The 23926-nt window shown below is 39.5% G+C and overlaps 1 protein-coding gene across 1 annotated transcript in view; it reads left to right on the top strand.

Annotated features, from left to right (window-relative positions):
• The window catches only part of cntln (centlein, centrosomal protein), a 465635-nt gene that overhangs the window by 277876 nt on the left and 163833 nt on the right, over positions 1-23926 (top strand). Inside the window, exon 18 of the mRNA XM_048527488.2 lies at positions 1781-1856. Within this exon, the coding sequence (XP_048383445.2) occupies positions 1781-1856 (76 nt within the window). The remainder of the gene's footprint in view (positions 1-1780; positions 1857-23926) is intronic.

Raw genomic sequence — 23926 nt, 5'->3', positions numbered from 1 at the left:
CCAAAAAAGAATCCCCCTCATCCTCACATACCACCCCACCAACCTTCGGATCCAATGCATCATCCTTTGAAACTTCCGCCATCTGCAATCCCACCCCACCACCGAAGACAATTTTCTCTCCCCACCCTTTTCTGCTTTCCAGAGGGACCACTGTCTCTGTGACTCCCTTGTCTGCTCCACACTCCCCTCCAACCCCACCACATGCGGCACTTTTCCCTGCAACCGCAGGAAGTGCTACACTTGCCCCCACACTTCCCCTCTCACCCCTATCCCAGGCCCCAAGAAGACTTTCCACATCGGGCGGATGTTCACCTGCACATCTGTTAATGTGGTATACTGCATTGGCTGTACCCGTTGAGACCTCCTCTACATTGGGGAAACCAAGCAGAGGCTTGGGGTCCGCTTTGCAGAACGCCTGCACTCGGTTCGCAATAAACAACTGCACCTCCCAGTCGCAAACCATTTCAAACCCCCCTCCCATTCCTCAGACGACTTGTCCATCTTGGGCCTCCTGCAGGAACAGCAACTCATATTCCGCTTGAGAACATTGCAGCCCAATGGTATCAACGTGGATTTCACAAGCTTCAAAATCTCCCCTCCCCCTACTACATCCCAAAAACCTGCCCAGCTCTTCTTCGCCTCCCACTTCAAACTCCATCCCCATTTCCTACCTGCTAACCACATCCAGCCCCCTTGACCTATCCATCCTTCCTGGATTGACCTGTCTCCTCCCTACCTCCCCATCTACACTCACCTTTACTGGCTCCATCCCCACCTCATTAACTTGTCTGTCTCCTCTCCAGCTATCTTCTCCTCTATCCATCTTTGATCCGCCTTCCCCTCTCGCCCTATTTATTTCAGAACCCCCTTCCCCTCCCCCATTTCTGATGAAGGGTCTAGGCCCACAACGTCAGCTTTTGTCCTCCTAAGATACTGCTTGGCCTGCTATGTTCATCCAGCTCTACACCTTGTTCTCTTGAATTCGCCAGCGTCTGCAGTTCCTATTATCTCGGATAGCCTTGGGTTGTTTTTCTTGGAACAGAGGAGACAGAGGGGGTCATGATTAACATGTATAATTATGAGGTGTATAGACAGGGTAGACAAGAAAAAAACGTATTCTCTCACTGGAGGGGTCAGTAACCAGATAGCATTGATTTATTTAAGAGGCAGGATGTTAAGACAGGATATGAGGAAAATGTTTTTCCCTCATAGGGAATTGAGATTCTGGAGCTCATTGACAATAAAAGACCACAATATTCATAACATTTAAAAAGTATTTACATGTATGCTTGTGATGCCAAGGCATATATCTAGTGCCTGAAAATGGGATTAGAATAGTTATGTGACTGATTTTGACAGGTGCAGACTGGATGGGCCAAAATGCTTTTTTCTGTGCTACAGATGTCTTTGACTATGTGTATCCTTACCCAATATTACCCACCTACTATCCAACTTCGCCTAAATTTTATGCTTAATCTCGACTTTTCTCATGTAATGGCATGAGAATTTAATTAGTGCACATTCTTGTTAGTTTGACAATGCTTCAGTCTCCTGGCCATTATTAATTAAATCACAAAATTCCAGGTAAGTGCTTGTCCCCAGTATCAAAACCAAAGTCTCCCAAATCTGCCTTTAAAATGAAAACAGCTCCCAAATAAATTTACACTTCTATAGGAATTTAGTTAAAGATTATGGAACTCTCTTTGTCTATTCTGTTTTTTGCATGTTGTTCTTATGTTCCTTGTTGCTTGTATTTATTTCGGCATGTTTGCGAAAAAAGAAAATGCAAAGAAATCAATGGCTGAGAACAGTGAAAACTGAAACAAAAGTTGCTGCACCACAATTTCATTCCAAAGGTATTTGGTTTATACTATTGTATATACTATTGTGATTTGGTGTTTGTTGCAAATTAGAAATAATTGATTAAATTTTTATCGAAATGTGTGTTTTTGTAAAATATGTTTCTCCAAAGAATGCCAGACTATGTCAACTGGAAATAATTGCATAAAAGTGTGACTGTTGGTTGTGGCTCAGTTGGTACCACTCTCACTTCTGAGTTATTGATCAAGGTTCTAATTTCAAGTCCCATTCAATACATGAACATGGTAATAAAGGCAGACTCTCAAATGCTGTACTGAGAAAGCACAGCATTTTCACAGGTGCTATTTATCAGGTGAGATAGTAAATAAAGCCTGGTGGATGTAAGAACTTGAGAAATCAGAGTCAAGTAGACCATTCAGCCCCTCAAGCCCTCCCTGCCATTCTATTAGGATATGACTTACCTGTTATAGGCCTCAACTCCTTTCTCATGCCAGCTCCTCATTGCCATAAATGTCTCACTTTTTCAGAAATCCATAACCTCCTCTTGAAATAATTTGTGATCTCGCCTCCACAACTCTCTGAGGTTGAAAATTTCAGGAGTAATTCCTGAACGAGTGTCCCTTATTCTAAAACTATATTGCGTAGTTTGAGATTCCTCTACTACAGGAAGCATCTGCTAGGCTCCCTGAGAAACTTGTATATTTCAAAAAGATCACTCTTCATTCTTCTAAACTCCTAATAAGTAATGGCCAAACCTGTTTAGTTGTTGTTGATGTCAACCCCTTCATCCCAGGAATCAGCCTACCAAATTTCTTTCAGTTGCTTCTGATGCCAGTATGCCCTTTCTTAAATGTAGAGACCAACATTGTACACAGTATTACAAGTGTGGCCTCACCAACCCCAATACTGTACAGTTGTAACAAGATTTTCATACATTTAAGCTCCAAACTCCAGCAATTAAGACCAAAATTCCATTTGCCTTTTTAATCACTTGCTCTGTGTGCATTCTTACTTTTAGTGTTCATTGCACAAAACAGTCCGATCTCCTTGTGCTGCACTTTCTTAAGAGTCTCACTTTCTTTAAATTATAAGCTGCCTTTTGATTCTTCCTATCAAATTGCATTTGAGGAAGGTAGCGTTAATATCTTTGCACTGGTAATTCAGAACACTGGGCTAATGACCTGGGAACACAGGTATGAATCCCACCATGGCAGATGGTGAAACTTGAATTCATAAAAATCTGGAATTAGAAGATAACCAAATGACTACTCTGTAACCCATTGTAAAAACCCATCCAGGTCACTACTGTCCTTGGGGAAAAAAATCTGCCACCTTCGCTGGTCAGCTTACATGTGACTCCAGCCCACAATAACGTGATTGTCTCTTAACTTCCCTCTGGGCTGTTACAATGGCTAATTAGTGTGGGCCTAGCCAGCAACATCCACATTCCAAGAAATAAAATGACCACACATTGCCATCAATCAAATTGTTAGCCACTTACGCAGTGTATCAATATTCCTTCTGCAGATTTTTTATGCCCTCATCACAATATGCCCAGCCATCTTTTCTTTCATCATCGGCAAATTTTGAATCATTGCAAGAGGACCTTCAGCTCTCTTTGCATATCTGAGCTCTCCAACCCCTCAGCACTTGGATAATACAAATTTTTTTTTTATTCTTCCTGCTAATTTGGACATGTTATATTTTTCCACATTTTACTCTCTTTGTCACATCTTTTCTCTCTCAATTAACCTATCAATATCTTCTTGTAAACTCCATGTGTCTCTTTAAACCTTGCATTCTGACCGAGCTTTGTGTTATCAGCAACCACCATACCTCCTGGCATTTCATCTAAGTCAGTTATATAAATTGTAAACAGTTGATGCCCCAGCATTTGTTACATTTTGCCACCTGAAGAAGATCCATTTATGCCTACTCGCTCTTTCCTGTTAGTCAGCCAATCTTCTCCATGTCAATATGTTACCTCTTACACCATGAGCTTTTATATTCTGCAGTAACCTTTGATGTGACACCTTGTCAAATGCCTTCTAGAAATCATCACTTTAATGCACAGGCTGTGCTGACTCCTCAGAGAACTCCAACTGGATGGTCAAGCATGATTTGAATCTATCTTTGAATCTATCCAAATGCGCCGCTAGAACTTTTTAAATAATAGCTTCTGACATTTTCCCTGTAACAGATGTTAAGATGACTTGCCTGTTGTTTCTTGCTTTCTGTCTCCCTCTCTTTTTAAATATAGGAGCTACATGTGCTGTCTTCCAACCTAATGCAACCTTCCTCAAATTAATGGAGGTTTGGAAAATTAAAATCAACACATCAACTATCTAACAAGCCAGGACCTTAAGATCAGGAATTTACTCAATATCACTTCTCTGCTGATTGTGATTTTCCTAGGCTGTCTTCCATTTCCTGGTTTATTGCTGCTTCTTGGATGTTATTTAAATGTTTAATTCACTTGCCGTTTTCTTGTTCCTCGTTAGTTTTTCTCCACTCTCACTTTCTACGGGGCAATGCACAATTTGTTAATTTATTTTCTCCTTTCAACATTTATAGAAAATAATATTATGTTTTTATATTTTTAGCTAGCTTTCTCTCATGCTCTAATATTTCATTCTTTATTAATTTTTTTGTTCATTCTTTGAGGTTTCTTATATTCTGTTCAATTTTTGGACCTGCTATCGATCTTTGTACTTTTTTTTATTTTAATACTATCTATATTTCTAGTTAACTAATGATAATGTGTCCTTCCTTTGGAATTTTTCTTATATATTTGAATATTTATTCTGAGTATTCTGAAATATCCCGTAATGTCTCCTACTGTGTCTCCGTTGACCTATTCTTCTACCAAATTTGTTGATTCACTTTAATTAGCTTTGCTTCCATACCCTTACAGTTCATGTTATTTAAATTTATAAAAAAACTTTGAACCTACTCCTCTCTACCTCAAACTGAGTATAAAATCCAATCATTTTAAGTTTGCTGCAACCTAAGGCTGCTTTTACAATGAAGAGATAATTAATCCTATCTTGTTGCCTGATACCAGGTCTAGTATAGCTTGTTCTCTGGTATATCTCCAGAACATGCATTTCTGAGAAATTCTCCCAAGAAAGTTCTATGAACCCTTCATCTAGGTTACTTTGCCCATCTCTTTTTTCAGTTAATAAGTAGATTAAAATCTTGCATGTTTATTGCTGTGTCTCTCTGACAAGCTCCCATTGTCTTTTCAGTTGCGCCCCACCTTTGCGAGCATTCCTGCTGGAGGTATTGTACACAACTCTCAGAAGTGAATTTTTACCTTTATCATTTCTCAATTCTACCCAAACTGTTTTTACATCTTAGTTTCCTGAAGTTAGGCCATCTTTCTCTTATCATCATTAACGAGAGCCACCTCTTGACCTTTCTTTAGTTCCCAGTCCTTTCTAGATGTTCTGGATGATGCAAGATTCACGTCCAAATCAGTGTCATTCTTCTAGCATGTCTTTAATAGGTACCAGATCATACTTATTTATTTTTGTTTGTGTTCTCAGTTTATCTGTTTTGTTTTGAATGCTCATTGCATATAGTTGCAGAGCCTTGGAGCAACTTACTGCAGATACTGCAATGTGTACTGAAAACAACAAATGCTGGAGATCACAGTGGATCAATCAGCATCCGTGGAGAGAGAGCAAGCTAATGTTTCGAGTCCAGATGACATTTCATTAGAGCTGATGTCAGCTGAAGAGTCATCCAGATTCGATGTGTAGCTTGCTCTCTTTCCACGGATGCTGCCTGACCCTTTTAGATACAGCACTTTTTGTTTTATCAGTCTGCTGTCTTCTTGTAACTTGTCTTATCTTATGATTGATTCTTTGCTTTGTACTTTCTATCTCGTTCTGTCATGGCCTGTTTATAATTTCCCATATTAATGCCTTTCTCTCAGCCTTTACTTGATGTTTATTCCTTCAAAAGCTTTACAAATTTGATGCCTTGCCTCTGTTATTCAGTATGAAATATTCTGGATGTGAGTTTGCTCGCTGAGCTATAGGGTTAGTTTTCAGACGTTTCGTCACCATTCTAGGTAACATCATCAGTGAGCCTCCAATGAAGTATAACATATTCTCTAGTTCCCTAGTCATGCAGTTGGCAAGAGTGCAACACCCAGCACAGTGTTAATGTGGACTGTCCCAACAGTACAGATGCTCCTTGTGGTGCCTGTGCTCCACAAACCAGAATCTACTTCTCCCATACCAATTTTTCAGCCATGTTCACTTACTACTTAGTATTTTAGGACTGCATGCTTGCAGTTTTTGAGTAAGTTAGTACTCTATTATTTTGTACAAATCTAATTTAGTTTGTAACTGGTAGCTGGCATTAAACCGAAATCTGCAGTTCAATTTCTGTAGGTACCAGCCTGAGGCAGTGTCTTCCCAAGTGTTTGACTGTAGCAGCTTAAGAGCAGTCTTCTTTTTATTCATTCATGGGACTTGGGCATTTCTAGCTGCCCAGCATTTATTGCCCATCCCTAGATGCCCTTGAGAAGGTGGTGATAAGTGACGTTAAGGAGGGAATTCCAGAATTTTTGACCTAGCTACAAAGAAGAGATGGTGATAAACTTCCGAGTCAGATGGTGAATGGCTTGAAGAGGAACTTGTAGGTAGTGGTGGTCCCATGTATCTGCTACCCTTGTCCTTCTATATGGAAGTAGTTGTGGGTTTGAAAGGTGCTGTCTATGGATCTTTGGTGAATTTCTGCAGTGTATCTTGTTGATAGTACACACATTGCTGCTAACGAGGGTCGTTGGTGTGGGGAGTGGATCTTTGTGGACGTGTGCTAATCAAATGGGCTGCTTTGACCCATATGGTGCCAAGCTTGATGAATGTTGTTGGAGCTGTATCCATCCAGGCCAGTATGGAGTATTCCATCACACTCCTGACTTGTCACTTGTAGATGATGGACAGACTTTTTTGGGGAACCAAGAGATGAAGTAACCACCTCAATATTCTTAGTCTCTGAATTGCTCTTGTAACGACTGTTTATGTGGTGAGTCCATTTGAGTTTATGGTCATTGGTGACTCAAAGGATGTTGATAGTGGGGATTCAGTGATGGTAACACCATTGAATGTCAAGGAACAGTGGTTAGACTGTCTGTTATTGGAGATGTTCATCATCTGGCATTTGTGTGGCGTGAATGTTACTTAGAAGGTTAATTTCTAATTTAAGTTTACTTAGAAAGCAGCTATTTTCTTACTTTGTGAATCAGCTAGTCCTTGGCGGTGCTGTGACATAATTGGTAAACAAGTAATCGAAGTGTCAAATCTCAGTGGTGTCTTAAGGGCCCTTTTTTGGTATAGTAGTAGTGTCCTTACTCTTGGACCAGGAAAACTGGGTTCACATTCCACCGGCTCCAGAGGTGTGTAATAATATCTCTGAACAGGTTGATTAAATTAAAAGAAAAAAAATCAGTTAGCCCATTTGTTCTAAAAGCTATAATATCAACTAGCAAACTCAGTTTACTGAGGGCTGAGTCCTTGTAGTTATTAGGCAAGGAAGTCTTGTTTTTATTTTACACAAAGCTAATCCAGCTTGTAATCGACATTCAACTGAAATCTACAGTTGAAGATTTGTAATTGCCAGCCTGAAGCAGAGTTTTACCAAGACTTCAAGCAAAAGAGCAGCTTAATTAAGAAGCAGCTGAAACTGGATCGTCATTGATAGTTAGCTGGCCCTTTTGTCTTGGAACTATATGAAAGTAGGCATTACCCCTCCAGAACCATTTTGATATTGCCCTTTCCCTTTATCCCTCACCTTTGCTGTTATTACATTGCCCTTAATGGACTTTGCATACAAGTTAATCAATTGGACATGAATGATTTAGTGCTGGTTGTTAATACCATGGGTAATTTGGTAGTCGGAAAAACTCGATTGTCTGTGATAACACTTATGGATAGAAGAAAAACAGAAAAAACAAAAATTTGCAATAAAAGTTGCCAATTTAGTATGAGTTAGCACTTGAGTATGACTAACAGTAGGATGCCAGAGCTAAGTGATTCAGGAAGTTTACAGAGGAAGGAGTAGAAATAGTTTGTTGCTTTTGCTTTTCTTAAACTTACAGCACCTCAGGAATTGATTCTTATTCTGCTTTAAGGAGATGAAGACAGTTACTTGGTATCTGGTAAGCAATTAAGCTTATTCTATTCCCAAGGTTCAACATAGAGTAGCAACTGGTAACAAGGTTAAGAAAATATGTAAAAAATTTAGCTAAATACATAATTGAAGAAAATAATGATAATAGATACTTCAAACACTAAGGATGGCAGGACAGATGCTGTGCAAATGCAGCCTTGGTCCCGATCAAATATGTTAAAGCAAATATTTGAAGTTTGACTAGCTTTGGCTCAGAGTTTCTAAGCTGGAGGTTGAACGACAGACCCTGCCATGTATCAGGGAAGAGGACAGTTACTTGAATTCTCAGTACCATGAGAAAAACACACCACTTGAGCTTGGGTTGACTGATTCGGTCAGTGTTTGGGGACAGGAGAGTGTCACCATGAGTGAGGTAGATACAGAGACCAGCGGTTAAGACCATTGGAGCTTCAAGCCTTTGCAATTCTCCAACACCTTTAATAGTACTTCAGTGGCTCTAAAGTGCTGTAATACCTGCCGGTGGTCATGAAAATCACTGTATGAATACAAGTTTTTTTTTGTGGTGTTTTAGCGTTTGGCTTCCAATACTGCCACTACTTTCTAGCATAGGTTGACAACTCTACAAAGTTTTTAAAATATGATTAAGTACTCTACATTATGCAGATTATTTTTTTTTCTTAGTGGGTGTACTACCAGTTTTAGTGACAATATCTCTGAAATTTTTAACATTATATTTTTAAACCATTTTCTCTTTAATATATGGATTCTACCTTGTAAACTCTCTTAGTTTGTCTCTAGCTTCCACTCTCCATAAACCTAAGATGACCTGAAATTACCTTACTAGCACTCTCACCTACTTTCAGTCCCATTCACCTAGCAGTAGAGTTTTCATTTACCTACCTACACTCCAGGTCCTCCAATGTCCCATGTCTAAGATTTGGATCCTCTGTTAAGATCATTCAGTGCCCTTAAATCCCTTGCCTCTGTAGTCATTTGGACCTTTGCAACCCCTGTAACAATGCATTCCTCTCACTGTGGTAACTTGTTCCCCCATTTGTCTCACCCACCTTTGGCTGTTGTTCCTTTAGCTGTCTCAGGTCATAGTTCTAGAATATGCTCCCCAAACATCTTCTTTTTCCTTTGAGATGACCCTTAAAATCAACTGTTTTCGGGTTAGAATCTCTTGTCTAGGTTTGTACCTACTGTGGGAAATAAATCCCACCAGACCATCTCAAATTCTAAATCAGGTTTATTCAAATGAAAAGGATAAAATTAGAAATGTAGGAAAACAAAGTATGTAATCAACATCTATAAAAAGAATGGCTAGCTTTGAAGTTTCAATCTCAATAAATAATGGATATGTCCCTTTCAGAAAATGACTTAAGGCACAAGCAAAATAAAGCACCAAAGCAGATGAAGGTTAAAATTGATATCCTGATTTTAAACCTCTTGGGACAACCGATCTAATTTTTTTCTAGAGAACAATACTCTTACTATTATCGTAGTATGGGGATACTGTTAAATCTGTTTTGCTAAATTTGGCATTTTGATAACACAGTCTTAAGGATACAAATCGATATCCTCTGTTTACTTATCATGAAACAATGGTTCTGATTTTTAAACCCTTTCATTAATCAAAATGAGAAAATGCTTTCACTGGCCTGCAGTAAGGACCTAATCTTTTGCGTGAAAATTATCATGCTCTTCCACCAACCTAAGTAGTTGTTGTTTGGACTCATTTGGTTTATTGTTATCACATGTACCTAAGTATCGTGAAAAGTTTTGTTTTGTGTGCAGTACAGGCAGATCTAACGAACAAAGATCCTAGGGTGATTTAACAGAACATGGAATATAAAGTTCTGGCTGCAAAGAAAGTGCAGAAAAAAAATAAGGTCAGCATTAGATTTGAAATTTGAGATGTCCAGTCAGAAGTCTAATAACAGCAAGGAAAAGTGGTTCCTCAGCCAGTGGTATGTGTTTTTAAGCTTTTGTATCTTCTGCCTGACTGAAGAGGTTGGAAGAGATTATAACTCAGGTGGGCAGGATCTTTAATGATGTTGGCTGCCTTTCCGAGGCAATGAGATGTGTAGATGGAGTCAGTGGATGGAAGGTTGGCTTGCATGTTAGCCTGGGCTGTGTTCACAACTTTCCGTAGTTTCTTACAGTCCTGGGCAAGCCAGTTGCCATAGCAGGCCATGATGCATCCAGATAGAATGCTTTCTACGCTCCATCTATAAAATTTGGTGAGAGTCCTTATGGGCACACTGAATTTACTTAGCCTCCTGAGGAACAAGAGGAATTGTTGTGCCTTCTTGACTGTCACATCAACATGGGTGGTCCAGGGCAGATTGTCGATGATCGTCATTCCTAGGAACTTGAGGCTCTTGATCATCTCCACCTCTGCTCCATTGATATAGATAGGGGCCTGCCCTCCGTCTTGTTTCCTGAAGTCGATAATTAGCTCTTTAGTTTTGCTGACATTGAGGGAGAGATTGTTATCTTTACACCAATTCAGCAAGTGCTATATCTCTTACCTGTATTATGTCTCATCATTGTTTGATATCCATTGTTTGATAGTTTCGTCAGCGAACTTGTAGTTGGAGTTCAGATGAAATTTGGCCACATGGTCATGAGTGTACAGGGAGTACAATAGGAGGTTGAATGCCACTCCTTGTGGGGCGCCGATGTTGAGGATTGTTGAGGAGGTTTGGACGGTGGAGCAGAGTCCTGGGTTTTGGAGTTTGGAAATTAGCTTGTTGATTATAGTACTGAAGGCAGTTTCTTGGTCTGTTGACTTGCGATGTGTATTATATATTGCTACCACCTTACTGGCGAACACATCAAAAGATCAAACAGTGAATGGCCATTCTGTTGTCTTTTGAACCCTATCCCTGAATTGTATATATCGCATGCACAAAGTAATCAAAATTAGTTCTTTACATATCTTCTATACATGCTATTTTAACAGCAGCTGTACAAAGCACTTCATCTGCCTTGGCACTTAGAGTCTTTTTCCCAAACAAACTCTTTCCTCCTCCTGATGAGTACTGTGTGATTATCTCAGTTGTGCGCAGAAGATCGATCTGCAGAATAAAAATACTGCCTACGTTTCTTTAAGCAGCATTCTCCATACACCAAACTCCCATCTGGCCAATCCTTCTGGCCTTGTACTCAGTGTAAATAATTGATGTCTCAGTAAATGGCTTAAGGCAAAAATAAAATGATGCACCAAGACTGAGCTCATACATCTATACTGCATTGACCCAAGCTGGGTCACACGGAGATACCTCTGATTCACTGCCACAAGACATCAAAGAAGATTTTGTGTTTTTACCTATTTAAAAAAAAAAGCTCTTGACTCCTCTAACAGTGTGTAGAAAATTTATATTTGGGGAGTGCGGGTCTTGTGGGAGATAACCGTTGCAGGTATCTCAGCTTTCTGTGATGTATGGTCTTTAGATTTATAAACAACAGAAAAACTAGTTTGGGTTGAATCATGCAATGATGCATTTTTGTATTAATCAAGTATTGTTTTGAGAGGATGATGTGCCCAATCAGTCACTTAGAGTTTATTACCAATGTGTGCATAAACAAAACCAAAGGATTTGGTTGAATATGCAAGATGTACAAGCACAACATAACACAGTTCATGATTTCAAACGTACACAAAATATACAATCAGTGCAGTTGGAGCAATTTATAGCACGTGAAATTCGACCATGAAAAATACGTTTTGCAGACATTAGAATAAAGAAGTACATGTTAATATGGAGTAGGTGCAGCGTGATAGATTATTAGTCCCGGGAAAATATAGAGTTGCAGTTGAGAAAATGAAAGGAATGTTGATATTTACGTTTTGAACAATTACGTTGCTAGGGGTTACACAGAATTCTGTAACATGTCTGCCACTTCACATCTGGTTTTTACAGTACTGAAGTGTATGATCAACTCTGGAAATTGTGCAGAGAGATGAACAGCATTGATCCCAATTGGAAAGAAAAAGTTTGACATCCTTAAACTTTCTTTTTGAAAGGAAGATGTTAACCAGAATCAGAAGGAGGCAAAGATAGATAATTCCAAAGGATGACTTCAAATTAAGCTTGAAAAGAAAGGTCAATACTACAGATATTTAAATTAATGAGAAACAGTTTGAATATTATGCCTGCATTTTGTCAAACTGTTCATTTCTATTGTTGATATAACAAGGTGTCGAGCAGGTGAACACAGCAGACCTGAAACAACAGCTTTCCTGCTCATCTGATACTGCCTGGCCTGCAGGGTTCATCCAGCTCAACACCTTGTCATCTCAGATTCTCCAGCATCGGCAGTTCCTACCATTTTTATTGTTGGATTGTCTTATATGCTTTTTAATCGTTAAGGTTTCAGGATGTAGATTTTTCAGATTTCACTTTTTCATCTTTATCTCCTGCTCATTGGTTTCACAGAGCCCAATGCCTCCTCCATTTGGCCAATATTCAAGTATGAACATCCATCATACACCCTCCTGTCATGGGGAGCATGTGATTGGCACTAACTTAGTAAACCCACATTTTATTGATACTGATGGTCAACCTGCCGAAGAGGTATTTTACAATAACACAGCTTAAACTAGCTGGGAAAAATGAGTTTGTGCGCTAATATGAGCTGTGTGATAGAAAAGCGATGCAGTAGCCACTCAGTATATCAGGTACAGATATCAGCAGCTTGCCGCTTATGACTTGACCCAGAGTGAAAGATAACCCCGTTTTCTTATTTTACAATTTGTACTTAGGCTTCTGTTGGCGTATGGATGCCTCCACCCAATTGTTTTTGCTCAGAAATGTTATACTGGTATTTGACCTCCATTTTTCATCTCACCCAATATATGTTTTCGTTGCCTTATACGTTGGTGCATTGATTTAAGCAAGTGGTATGGATGGTGTTGTCATGATAATGTCCACATGCACACAGATTGTGGACAGCAAATGACAAATTGAAATGGATCCTTTGGCACAAAGCATAGTAATGGATTCAAGGTAAAAGTTTGCTAACATTGAAATAATTATGCTGCAGTGAAGGAGTTCAGTATTAGTGAGAAATGATTTGAGAATGCATGAATAAGGAATCCACTTTGAAGAGATGCCAAGACCAGATGCGTCATGAGGACAGAGACCAGCCACTCTTACCAGCATACATCACAATGGAGTTTCTCAAATTATCAGACTAGTTACCTTGCCACAAGAAATGTAATGTACGTACCAAATCAGACCCTGCAAACGCTTTACAAGCATTGTAAAATCTTAATACCATAGCTATTTAGTGTACTCATTTTATGGAACAAAAATATCCTATGTTACAACACAAGACTAAGATGACTGAGAGGTACCAAAATTACCAGTTTCTGGGATTCATCAGACAGTGCAAAATCATCAGTACCCATCGTCTGATTGACAGTGCTCTACAAACGATTATACGCTGAACAGATTTGAAAACAGTTCTGGTGAAAATGGCAGGACACAAGATTGTAAAATTCATGTGCTACTAGCCCGCATGGTCGATGCAACAAAAATAAAGGCTATGGTAATCTTCAAGCATAAAACCATGCTAAAAATCTGTTTGGAGCCTTTGTGCATGGTCGTGACAACAGTTGAATGGATGAGAATTGTTAGATAACATGTAGAATCCTAATGGCCTCTGCGAAGAATATGGCTTATTAGAATTAGACATATTCTGACCTAATATAGCCAAGAGATGCACACAAATAAATAACATTCTCATTGCAGTGATTAAAGGTATCTTTGTGGGATTAATTCATTCAATAAAATATTGCATTGACTTAATTTGAATTGGCGTTTTTTGTGCACTTTAAAATGGTGACCAACTACAGAAACATATGCTCTGGCAGTTCATATTTTCTACCTGACATATAAGTTCATTTTTATTTTGAATGGATTTTCTGAGGCTTCAAAGGTTGAGTTTTATATAGCTTGATTTTCTATAACTGTTCTATGGTTTCATGCACTCACTGAATGCATTATATATTACAGCTTGCTTTAATACCATTGTTGATTGACCTATTCATTGGGAAAACATGTCCTCTGACAGCTAGGTGAATGTTCTCTTCTACTGCTCACCATTGCTGCCTGTCTTCTCTTGGCTGGATATAGCTACTCTGCAGAGTTATGGTGTTCACTACTATTTGAAGCACTCCCCCTAATTAATCCAGACATTTGTACCTTGGCTGAAGAAGATCAGTGGTCGACTCCTTCTGGATTCAGACAGCCATTCAGGCATTGCATTTTAATAGCAGTTGAGCACTGACTAAACTTGCTGTTTTGGTGGCAAAGTAATTTTATGAAAGTAAGTAGTATTCCAGAATGTAAACACTAAGATTGATAAAATCCAAGTTAATACAAGTTATGCCTTAGCTTTATATTGTTCAGATCATACTAGGAATAGCATTTTCAGCTTTGGAAGTTAATATTTAGTTATGCTGGAATGCATAAAAGAGAGACAGTAGAAACCCCAGGTACAAGGGGAGTGACTATGAAGGAGAATGGGAGAATTTTAAATATTGTATCCTCAAAAGTATTGCAATGAAGTACGAATTTTTCACCAATTGTGAATTGCAACAGTTACTTATTCTAACATTAAATGAGTGTAATAATTGCTTTAATGGCCAATTGAACAACGTTCTTGAATGCAGGGCTTCCAGATGTATTACATTGCTAATTGTTAGTTATAGAAATGGGTTTCTGTAATCTTTGTGTTTTACCAGCAATTCCCTCTCATTACCCATTCCAAAGGGCCTGCCTTTCAAAGTTGGATGCGATTAGCTTACAATGTCAACATCAAAATAGGATTTTGCTGTATTATTCTTTGAGTGCCTGTTCAATGATGTATCAGAAATAGCCTGTATTAGAATATAAATAGCAGTAACATTGGTTATGTATCTCTATGGAATAAAACATTTAGTGATGTTGTATTCTGTAAAAATATTCTCTGAGATCTGATCTCTACCCTTTAGCATTATGCAGAAGCAAAAGATAATCCCATGTTAAAGTTAACATTAGAAATGCAGAATGATTCAGAAAATTTATAGATTTACATTTAAGTTTAAATTCTTTGTAGGTAAAAGTAGAACCAAAATGAAAGTCTCAGGAAGTAACTGAACAGATAATTGAGGAAAGGAGAATGGAATTGAATGGAGGATTGGTGGATCATTGTTTCTGACAAGTAACCCTGTCAAGCCAGTACAGTTGACCTCCTTTATTCTCCAGTTCATTGAATTATTGGTAAATAAGGTTATCTTTTCAGAACATAAGATGGACAACACTTCCAATAATAATTTTGAATTCATATCTTCGTTTTAAATTTATACATCGCAAATAACGTGTGCTGCTCTCCTTCCAAGATACATAGAGCAGATGTCAATGAAAGCAAGGAAATATCTTCCAGAAAGACTTCAATGAATATGAACCATATCATAAATGTAAAGATAAGTGTGAACATAAATGGTTAAGGAATCTAAATTTCTTCTGAGATTATGAAGTTTATCCAGTTGGAATTAAATAACGTCAGTTGCAATTTTGGACCATACGTCTGGAGCTGTGTGAGATTCTATTGGGTTGTGTAGAATCAACATGAAAATTTACTGACATTCATGGAACTATCACTCCTGGTCGTTGAGCACCATCAAGAATGTTGCAAGTTGGAAATTTATCCTGTTTGTTTTGGGAGAGATTTTAGTTTCTATTATGATATTGATGCAAGGTCACATGTTGTTTACAAAGAGTTAATTACGAGACATACACAAATCATTCCAGCATGCTGGGCATCGTAAGAGGAATTTTGGATGAAACAAATGGAAAATTTTCCACTCTCATGTGTTACATTAGTTTTCAGATTGTAGGGGGTTGTTGAGCCCAATCAATGGCAGTTTAAATGCAACAATGACTTTGCCAATGCACTCAGAATGGCATTTAGCTTCAAAGATTATCAGTGGTTCCATACCCAGTGAGGAGGATTTCTCATTCTTACTGGCAAATTTGCATCGGACCATGCTAATCGTTAACACACAGCAGAGGATAGGAAACAATGGAAGTCAGTCTGTCTCTCTTTATCTCTATCTCTCTCTCTCTCTCTCTCTCTCTCAATCCCTCCCCCCATTTGCTTTCTTGCTTGCACTCTCTCTCTTTCTTGCTGTATTTCTCATGCTGTTGCTGCATCAAACTCTGAACTGAGATGTAAAAACATACAGCCTGAAGGAGAAATGATTCATTCTAGTTAGCTCAGCACTGCAAAGTTGCGCCTGTGTTCATCCCATAATGGGTTTGGGGTCATTTAAATTATTATGAAATGTGAGGTGACAGGGTATGAGTTAATAACCATATGAAAATTGCAATGTAGTTTTTCTAATTTGGCCTCCTCTCTTCATACTTTTCAGTCTAAACTTCAATCCAATCTCCAAAAAACTAAGAGTACATATAAAAACACAAGCAATATCATATAATCAAGTGCACATAACAAATCTGTGCCTTAAATGTTTTCCCAAAATGGAATAACGATCACACTGAACATTAGGAAATTAAAAGAATTGATAACATTTGAATCATCAATATTTATGCAAACAAAACATTCTTTTTCAGTGATAGACAATATTTGTTTGAAGGTATAGGCCCAACTACAGGTCACGAATATATAAAAATGTCCATTCTTTTCTTTTGTTTGGAAGAAGGATCCCTGGACTTGAAATGTTGACTCGATTTTCTCTCTGCAGGTATTACCAGAACTAGAACATAGAACAGTTCAGCACAGTACAGGTCCTTCGGCCCACCTATTATCCTACTCTAAGATCAAACTACCTGCATATCCTACATTTTACTATCATCCATGTGCCTATCCAAAGAGTTGCTTAAATGTCCCTAATGTATCTGATTCCACTACCACTGCTGGCAGCACATTCCGTGCACCCACTACTCTCTGTGTAAAGAACCTACCTCTGACATCTCCCCTATACCTTCCTCCAATCACCTTGAAATTATGCCCTCTCATAATTGCCATTTATGCCCTTGGTACAAGTCTCTGGCTATCCACTCAATTGATGCCTCTCATTATCTTGTACACCTCTATTAAGCCATCTCTCATCCTTTTTCGCTCCAATGAGAAAAGCCTTAGCTCCCTTAACCTTTCGCCACAAAGCCTGCCCTCCAGTCCAGGCAGCATCTTGGTAAAACTCCTCTGCACCCTCTCTAAAGCTTCCATGTCCTTCCTATAATGAGGTGACCAGAATGCAATTTTCCAGGTGTGGTCTAACCAGGGTTTAATAGAGCTGCAGCATAACCTTGTGGCTCTTAAATTCAGTCCCCGTGTCAAAGAAAGCCAATACACCATACACCTTAACAACCCTATCAATTCGGGTGGCAACTTTGAGGGATCGGTGGACGTGGACCCTAAGATCCCTGTGTTCTTCCACACTGCCAAGAATCTTCCCATTAGCCCTGTATTCTGCATTTCAATTTGACCTTCCCAAATGAATCACTCCACACTTTGCTGGGTTGAATCCAATCTGCCACTTTGACCAGCTCTGCATCTGTCAATGTCCTGTTGCAACCTACAACAACCCTGCACACTATCCACAACTCCACCAACCTTTGTGTCATCAGCAGACTTACTAATCCACCCTTCCACTTCCTCATCCAAGTCATTTATAAAGATCACAAAGAGCAGAGGTTCCAGAACAGACCGTTGTGGATCGCCACTGGTAACCGAGTTCCAGGCTCAATACTTGGCATCCACTGCCACCCTCTGTCTTCTATTGAACACCCAATTCTGTATCCAGACAGCCAAATTTCCGTGAATCCCATGCCTCCTTACTTTCTGAATGAGCCTACCACGAGAAACCTTATCAAATGCCTTGCTATAATTAATATACACCACATCCACTGTTCTACCTTCATCAATGTGTTTTGTCACATCCTCAAAGAATTCAGTAAGGCTGCTGAGGCATGACCTGCCCCTCGCAAAGCCGTGCTGACTATTTCTAATCAAATTGTGCTTTTTCAAATAATCATGAATACTATCTCAGAATCCTCTCCAACAATTTGCCCACCACAGAAGTAAGACTGACTGGTCTGTAATTCCCAGGATTATCCCTGTTCCCTTTCTTGAACAAGGGAATAACATTTGCTACCCTCCAATCATCTGATTCTACTCCAGTGGACAGTGAGGATGCAAAGATCATTGTCAAAGGCGCAGCAATCTCTTCCCTCACTTCCCATAGTAACCTTGGGTATGTCTTGTCTGGCCCAGGGGACTTAACTGTGTGTGAGGCTGGATGAACACAGCAGGCCAAGCAGCATCTCAGGAGCATAAAAGCTGACGCTTCGGGCCTAGACCCTTCATCAGTTCCCTTCACTATCCCTGATGACCCATCCTCTTGTTCCTCTTGTAAGTATAGAATGCCTTGGGGGTTTTCCTAAATCCAACCTGCCAAGGTGTTTTCATACCCTCTTCTAGCTCTCCTAAGCCCATTCTTCAGTTCCTTCCTGGCTATTTTGTAACTCTGTGGAGCCCTGTCTGATCCTTGCTTCCCCAACCTTAAGTCAGCTTCCTTGTTCCTCTTGACTATATGTTCTACATGTCTTGTCAACCAAGGTTCCATCAACTTACCATCCCTTCCTTGCCTCAGTGGGAGAAGCCTATCCCGCACTCGTAGCAAGTGCTCCCTAAGCAACCTCCACATTTCTATTGTGGACTTCCGTGACAACATCTGTTCCCAATTTGTGCTCTGTAGTTCTTGCCTAATAGCATTGTCATTCTCTCTTCCCCAATTATAATACTATACCCTACTATAGGGTCCGCAACTGTTGAGTTTCTCCAGAAATTTCAGTTTTCTTTTGGTAAAAATATCATGCCTTACCTGGGTTCTGAGAGATTTTCAGTGAGAACATGTAAATCTATATGTTGAAAGCACCTCATGGCATTCTTGTGTTGTGACTTTTACAAGAGCAATGTACTGCTGGTCAAACTTGATGCCTTTTAGTGTAAATGTGTTGATAGAATCACCAAAATGTCCAATTTATTTACTTTTGAAGGAGTATCCAAACTAAGAGACTTTCACCAGGTTTCTTTAATGAACTCAAAATAATCTGTTTATTGTAAAACAAAATTTATTCTTAAAACAAATCGCAGACACTGGCTCATACCTAACATGATCTGGAATTAGAACTGTAGCACCTTAATTTCAAATTCAGCCACATTTACACAACACAAATGCCAACAGTCTCTTTAGAAAGTAGTTTTGTTTTGATGAAAGAAAAGAACATTGTTTCAAAGGTCTGCAATGAAGGATGGTATTTTGGCTTTGCATGGCCCACTGGGTTTCTTGTTGATGAAATTGAATTACTGGCAGTTGTAAACTAATCTTCAGTTCTGATTGAAATCCGTCTGGATACAAAGATTTGGAAAGTGGCAACAGTTCACATTTTATGATTTTAAAAGCAATAAGAAATGTTGTTGCCTGGAAACTTTATCAAGTTCTCAACATTTTGAGACAGACAGGGAGAAAGGCTTTGCAGTTCTTTGCATTTTCTTTCTTATGACTTCTTAGATCTGTGAAAACAGAAAACAAATTCCTGACAAGATTGCTGAGCAACCATCAGCAGAGAGGCATCCAAAGTCTTTAGAAAACCAGTTTTTCTGGCGATTCATGGCCATAATCCCAATCTTGTGTCTCCTTTAAAAACTTTGCTTGTTTTCCCCCCCAAATTCATTTGATTCCTGTCAGAAGCAGGTAAACCACATGTTGACTTAAACTGTTGACTTCACTTCCAAGAAAACATATGGTTAGAAATTCTTTTCAATGCAGAAAGTACCCGAACAATTTCATATCTTCCAGTTTTCCACCAAGTCCACAATTATGTATATTTAAATTCCCAACACAAGGTTACGATGCTTCATTACCTTGAAAGCTATCAAGTGAGCAACATGGCTGTGTGATCTGACTGACACAAAAGAGGCAAGGTACCCCACGTGTGTAAGTCAGATCGGTTAATAAAGTCAAGATAGTTACTTTGAATCAGGGATGTCTAAGCTGATGTCTTTTGGATACTAAAGATAGCTACATTCATAGTATTTGTAGCTCTTGCAATTGTGTTTATTATAGTTTATTAGCAGATGTTCTTTATCTAATATTTGTTAGAGTGATGGTGAAAGTCATGGAAATTAGGATTGCATGGTTATTCAACACAGAAGCAGCCAGATAAGTGTTTTATTTTAGATGTAAAATTTTACCAAGCTCAAGACAAAAGTGAGATTTCACTCTTCTGGTGCAAATATTGCTACCAGTACAAAAACTGAAGCCAAGAGCAGAGGATAGTATCGTTGCAAACAGATCTGTCTCACTCTAATACCCCAGAAGACTAATCCCATCTTTCCAGATTCAAGTGAAGCAATCAGTTCATGAGATGATAAAAGCATTGCTCACCTCAGGAAAGAAGACTATAATGGCTTCAATAGACTGTGGAATGTTGTTAACTTTGATTATATTAGAAACATAATACTGAACTAATCTCATCAGTGTTAGTTACAGATCTTAATTTAAATTTAGAATTCAAAATCATTATTTTGACTCATCTAATTTGTCTTTGCAACCTTACAACACTGGTTAATTAACTCTATCTGCTGTTTATTTTGTATGCTGGGATGTTAAACTCAGGTATCAGTTGTATTTCTGAGCTTGTTAATAATTATCTAATGACTTGATTTGCAGCTTTTTCTTTAATAGTTTTGAGAGAGGATTAATTCTTTCAGAACGGAGCTTATGCTTTTTCTAGTTGGTGTTGATAGTGCAATTTTCAATGCAGCCTGAGAGGCCATCATTGCAAACCCATTAATTAAAGATAAATTGCTTACTATATTTGAATTGTTGAATTCTGTATAAGAACAACATCAACTTGTATTTATAATAGCATCTTCTGCCATAGGTTCTGCATAGGTTAAGCCGAATTTGACAATATGCTACTTAGCTGATATTAGGATAGATAATGAAAAGGTTGATTGTAGAGATAGGTTTCCAGCTGAACATTGAAGAAGAAATAAGAGGTGGTGAGCTTTGGGAGGGGATTTTAGAGTTTTTGCATAAGTAAGGAAAAACAAGGTCACAGGGGATGGAAAACAATTTCAAGAATTTTAAAATTGAGCTGTTGGTAGACAGCAAGCCTGTATAGGTCAGAGAGCACATGAATGATGAACATAGATAGAACATAGAACATAGAACAGTACAGCACAGAACAGGCCCTTCAGCCCACAATGTTGTGCCGACCATTGATCCTCATGTATGCACCCTCAAATTTCTGTGACCATATGCATGTCCAGCAGTCTCTTAAATGACCCCAATGACCTTGCTTCCACAACTGCTGCTGGCAACGCATTCCATGCTCTCACAACTCTCTGCGTAAAGAACCTGCCTCTGACATCCCCTCTATACTTTCCACCAACCAGCTTAAAACTATGACCCCTCGTGCTAGCCATTTCTGCCCTGGGAAATAGCCTCTGGCTATCAACTCTATCCATGCCTCTCATTATCTTGTATACCTCAATTAGGTCACCTCTCCTCCTCCTTTTCTCCAATGAAAAGAGACCGAGCTCAGTCAACCTCTCTTCATAAGATAAGCCCTCCAGTCCAGGCAGCATCCTGGTAAACCTCCTCTGAACCCTCTCCAAAGCATCCACATCTTTCCTATAATAGGGCGCCCAGAACTGGACGCAGTATTCCAAGTGCGGTCTAACCAAAGTTTTATAGAGCTGCAACAAGATCTCACGACTCTTAAACTCAATCCCCCTGTTAATGAAAGCCAAAACACCATATGCTTTCTTAACAACCCTGTCCACTTGGGTGGCCATTTTAAGGGATCTATGTATCTGCACACCAAGATCCCTCTGTTCCTCCACGCTGCCAAGAATCCTATCCTTAATCCTGTACTCAGCTTTCAAATTCGACCTTCCAAAATGCATCACCTCGCATTTATCCAGGTTGAACTCCATCTGCCACCTCTCAGCCCATCTCTGCATCCTGTCAATGTCCCGCTGCAGCCTACAACAGCCCTCTACACTGTCAACGACACCTCCGACCTTTGTGTCGTCTGCAAACTTGCTGACCCATCCTTCAATTCCCTCGTCCAAGTCATTAATAAAAATTACAAACAGTAGAGGCCCAAGGACAGAGCCCTGTGGAACCCCACTCACCACTGACTTCCAGGCAGAATATTTTCCTTCTACTACCACTCGCTGTCTTCTGTTGGCCAGCCAATTCTGTATCCAAGCAGCTAAGTTCCCCTGTATCCCATTCCTCCTGACCTTCTGAATGAGCCTTCCATGGGGAACCTTATCAAATGCCTTACTGAAGTCCATATACACCACATCCACAGCTCGACCCTCATCAACCTTTCTAGTCACATCCTCAAAAAACTCGATAAGGTTTGTAAGGCATGACCTACCCCTCACAAAGCCGTGTTGACTGTATTTGATCAAGCCATGCTCTTCCAGATGGTCATAAATCTTATCCCTCAGAATCCTTTCTAACACCTTGCAGACGACAGACGTGAGACTTACCGGTCTATAATTGCCGGGGATTTCCCTATTTCCTTTCTTGAAGAGAGGAATTACATTTGCCTCTCTCCAGTCCTCAGGTACGACTCCAGTGGAGAGCGAGGATGCAAAGATCTTCGCAAGTGGCAAAGCAATTGCATTTCTCGCTTCCCAAAGCAGCCGAGGACAAATCTGATCCGGGCCTGGCGACTTGTCAATCTTAATGTTTGACAAAATTTTCAGCACATCAGCTTCCTCTATCTCTATCCATTCCAGCATGCACACCTGCTCTTCAAAGGTTTCATTCACTACAAAGTTCGTTTCTTTCGTAAAGACAGAAGCAAAAAACTCATTTAGGGCTTCCCCTACCTCCTCAGGCTCCACACACAAGTTCCCTATGCTATCCCTGATCGGCCCTACTCTTTCTTTGACCATTCTCTTATTCCTCACGTAAGTGTAAAATGCCTTTGTGTTTTCCCGGATTCCTTCTGCCAAGCCTTTCTCGTGCCCCCTCCTGGCTCTCCTCAGACCATTTTTGAGCTCCTTCCTTGCCTGCATGTAATCCTCTCTAGCTGAACTTGACCCTAGCTTCCTCCACCTTATGTAAGCTACCTTCTTCCTTTTCACTAGAAGCTCCACCGCTCTCGTCATCCAAGGTTCCTTAATCTTACCCCTTCTTGCCTGTCTCAGAGGGACATATTTACTCATCACTCTTGATGACTTATGACTTACTAAGATGACTTAGTATGAGTTAGGAGACAGGCAGTAGAGTTCTGGATGCGCTCACTTTTATGGACGGTGCAAGTTTAGAGGCCAGCGAGGAATCTGTTGGAGCAGTAAAGTCTAAAAGTAGCTTCTAGTTATTGACCTTCACACTAGTTGAATTATCTTGCTTCTATTTCCCAAGTCAAAAGTAAATATGCCCAAAAGAAAAAAGGAACACATCCTCCATATTAATTCTATCCTCCTGACTCTTTCAAACTAGCAATACAACTCTTGTATAATTATTTTTAAAGCATCTTGTCTGCTGTTCAGCTCAATACAATTAATCTTTATTGGACTTTATTCTTAGTTGAAGATTCATTGTGAGGGCTTTCTCTTCATACCCTATACCACCACCTTGAGAGTCTCTAAACTCATTGAAATGCAACCCTGGCTGTCTCCTCTTTCTCATCTATGTTCTGCCCCTCTGCAACGTCAAGTAAAATCATGAATTTGACTTCAACACCCAGCTCCACCTTTCCATCATTACTGTTGAACTCCCATTGCCATTGTTCTATATGATTTATTATCCTGACTTACATAAATCATAAACATTTCCAGGTTTACACTGAAAAGAATCAGGTCATTTTCTTCTGTGCTTGTCCAAAACTCGACTGTTGCCACCAATTTC

This window comes from Stegostoma tigrinum, chromosome 3 (assembly GCF_030684315.1).
Source record: "Stegostoma tigrinum isolate sSteTig4 chromosome 3, sSteTig4.hap1, whole genome shotgun sequence".
Lineage (NCBI taxonomy): Eukaryota > Metazoa > Chordata > Chondrichthyes > Orectolobiformes > Stegostomatidae > Stegostoma > Stegostoma tigrinum.
Note: the sequence above shows the minus strand (reverse complement) of the source record. Positions and strands in the feature narration are given on the sequence as shown.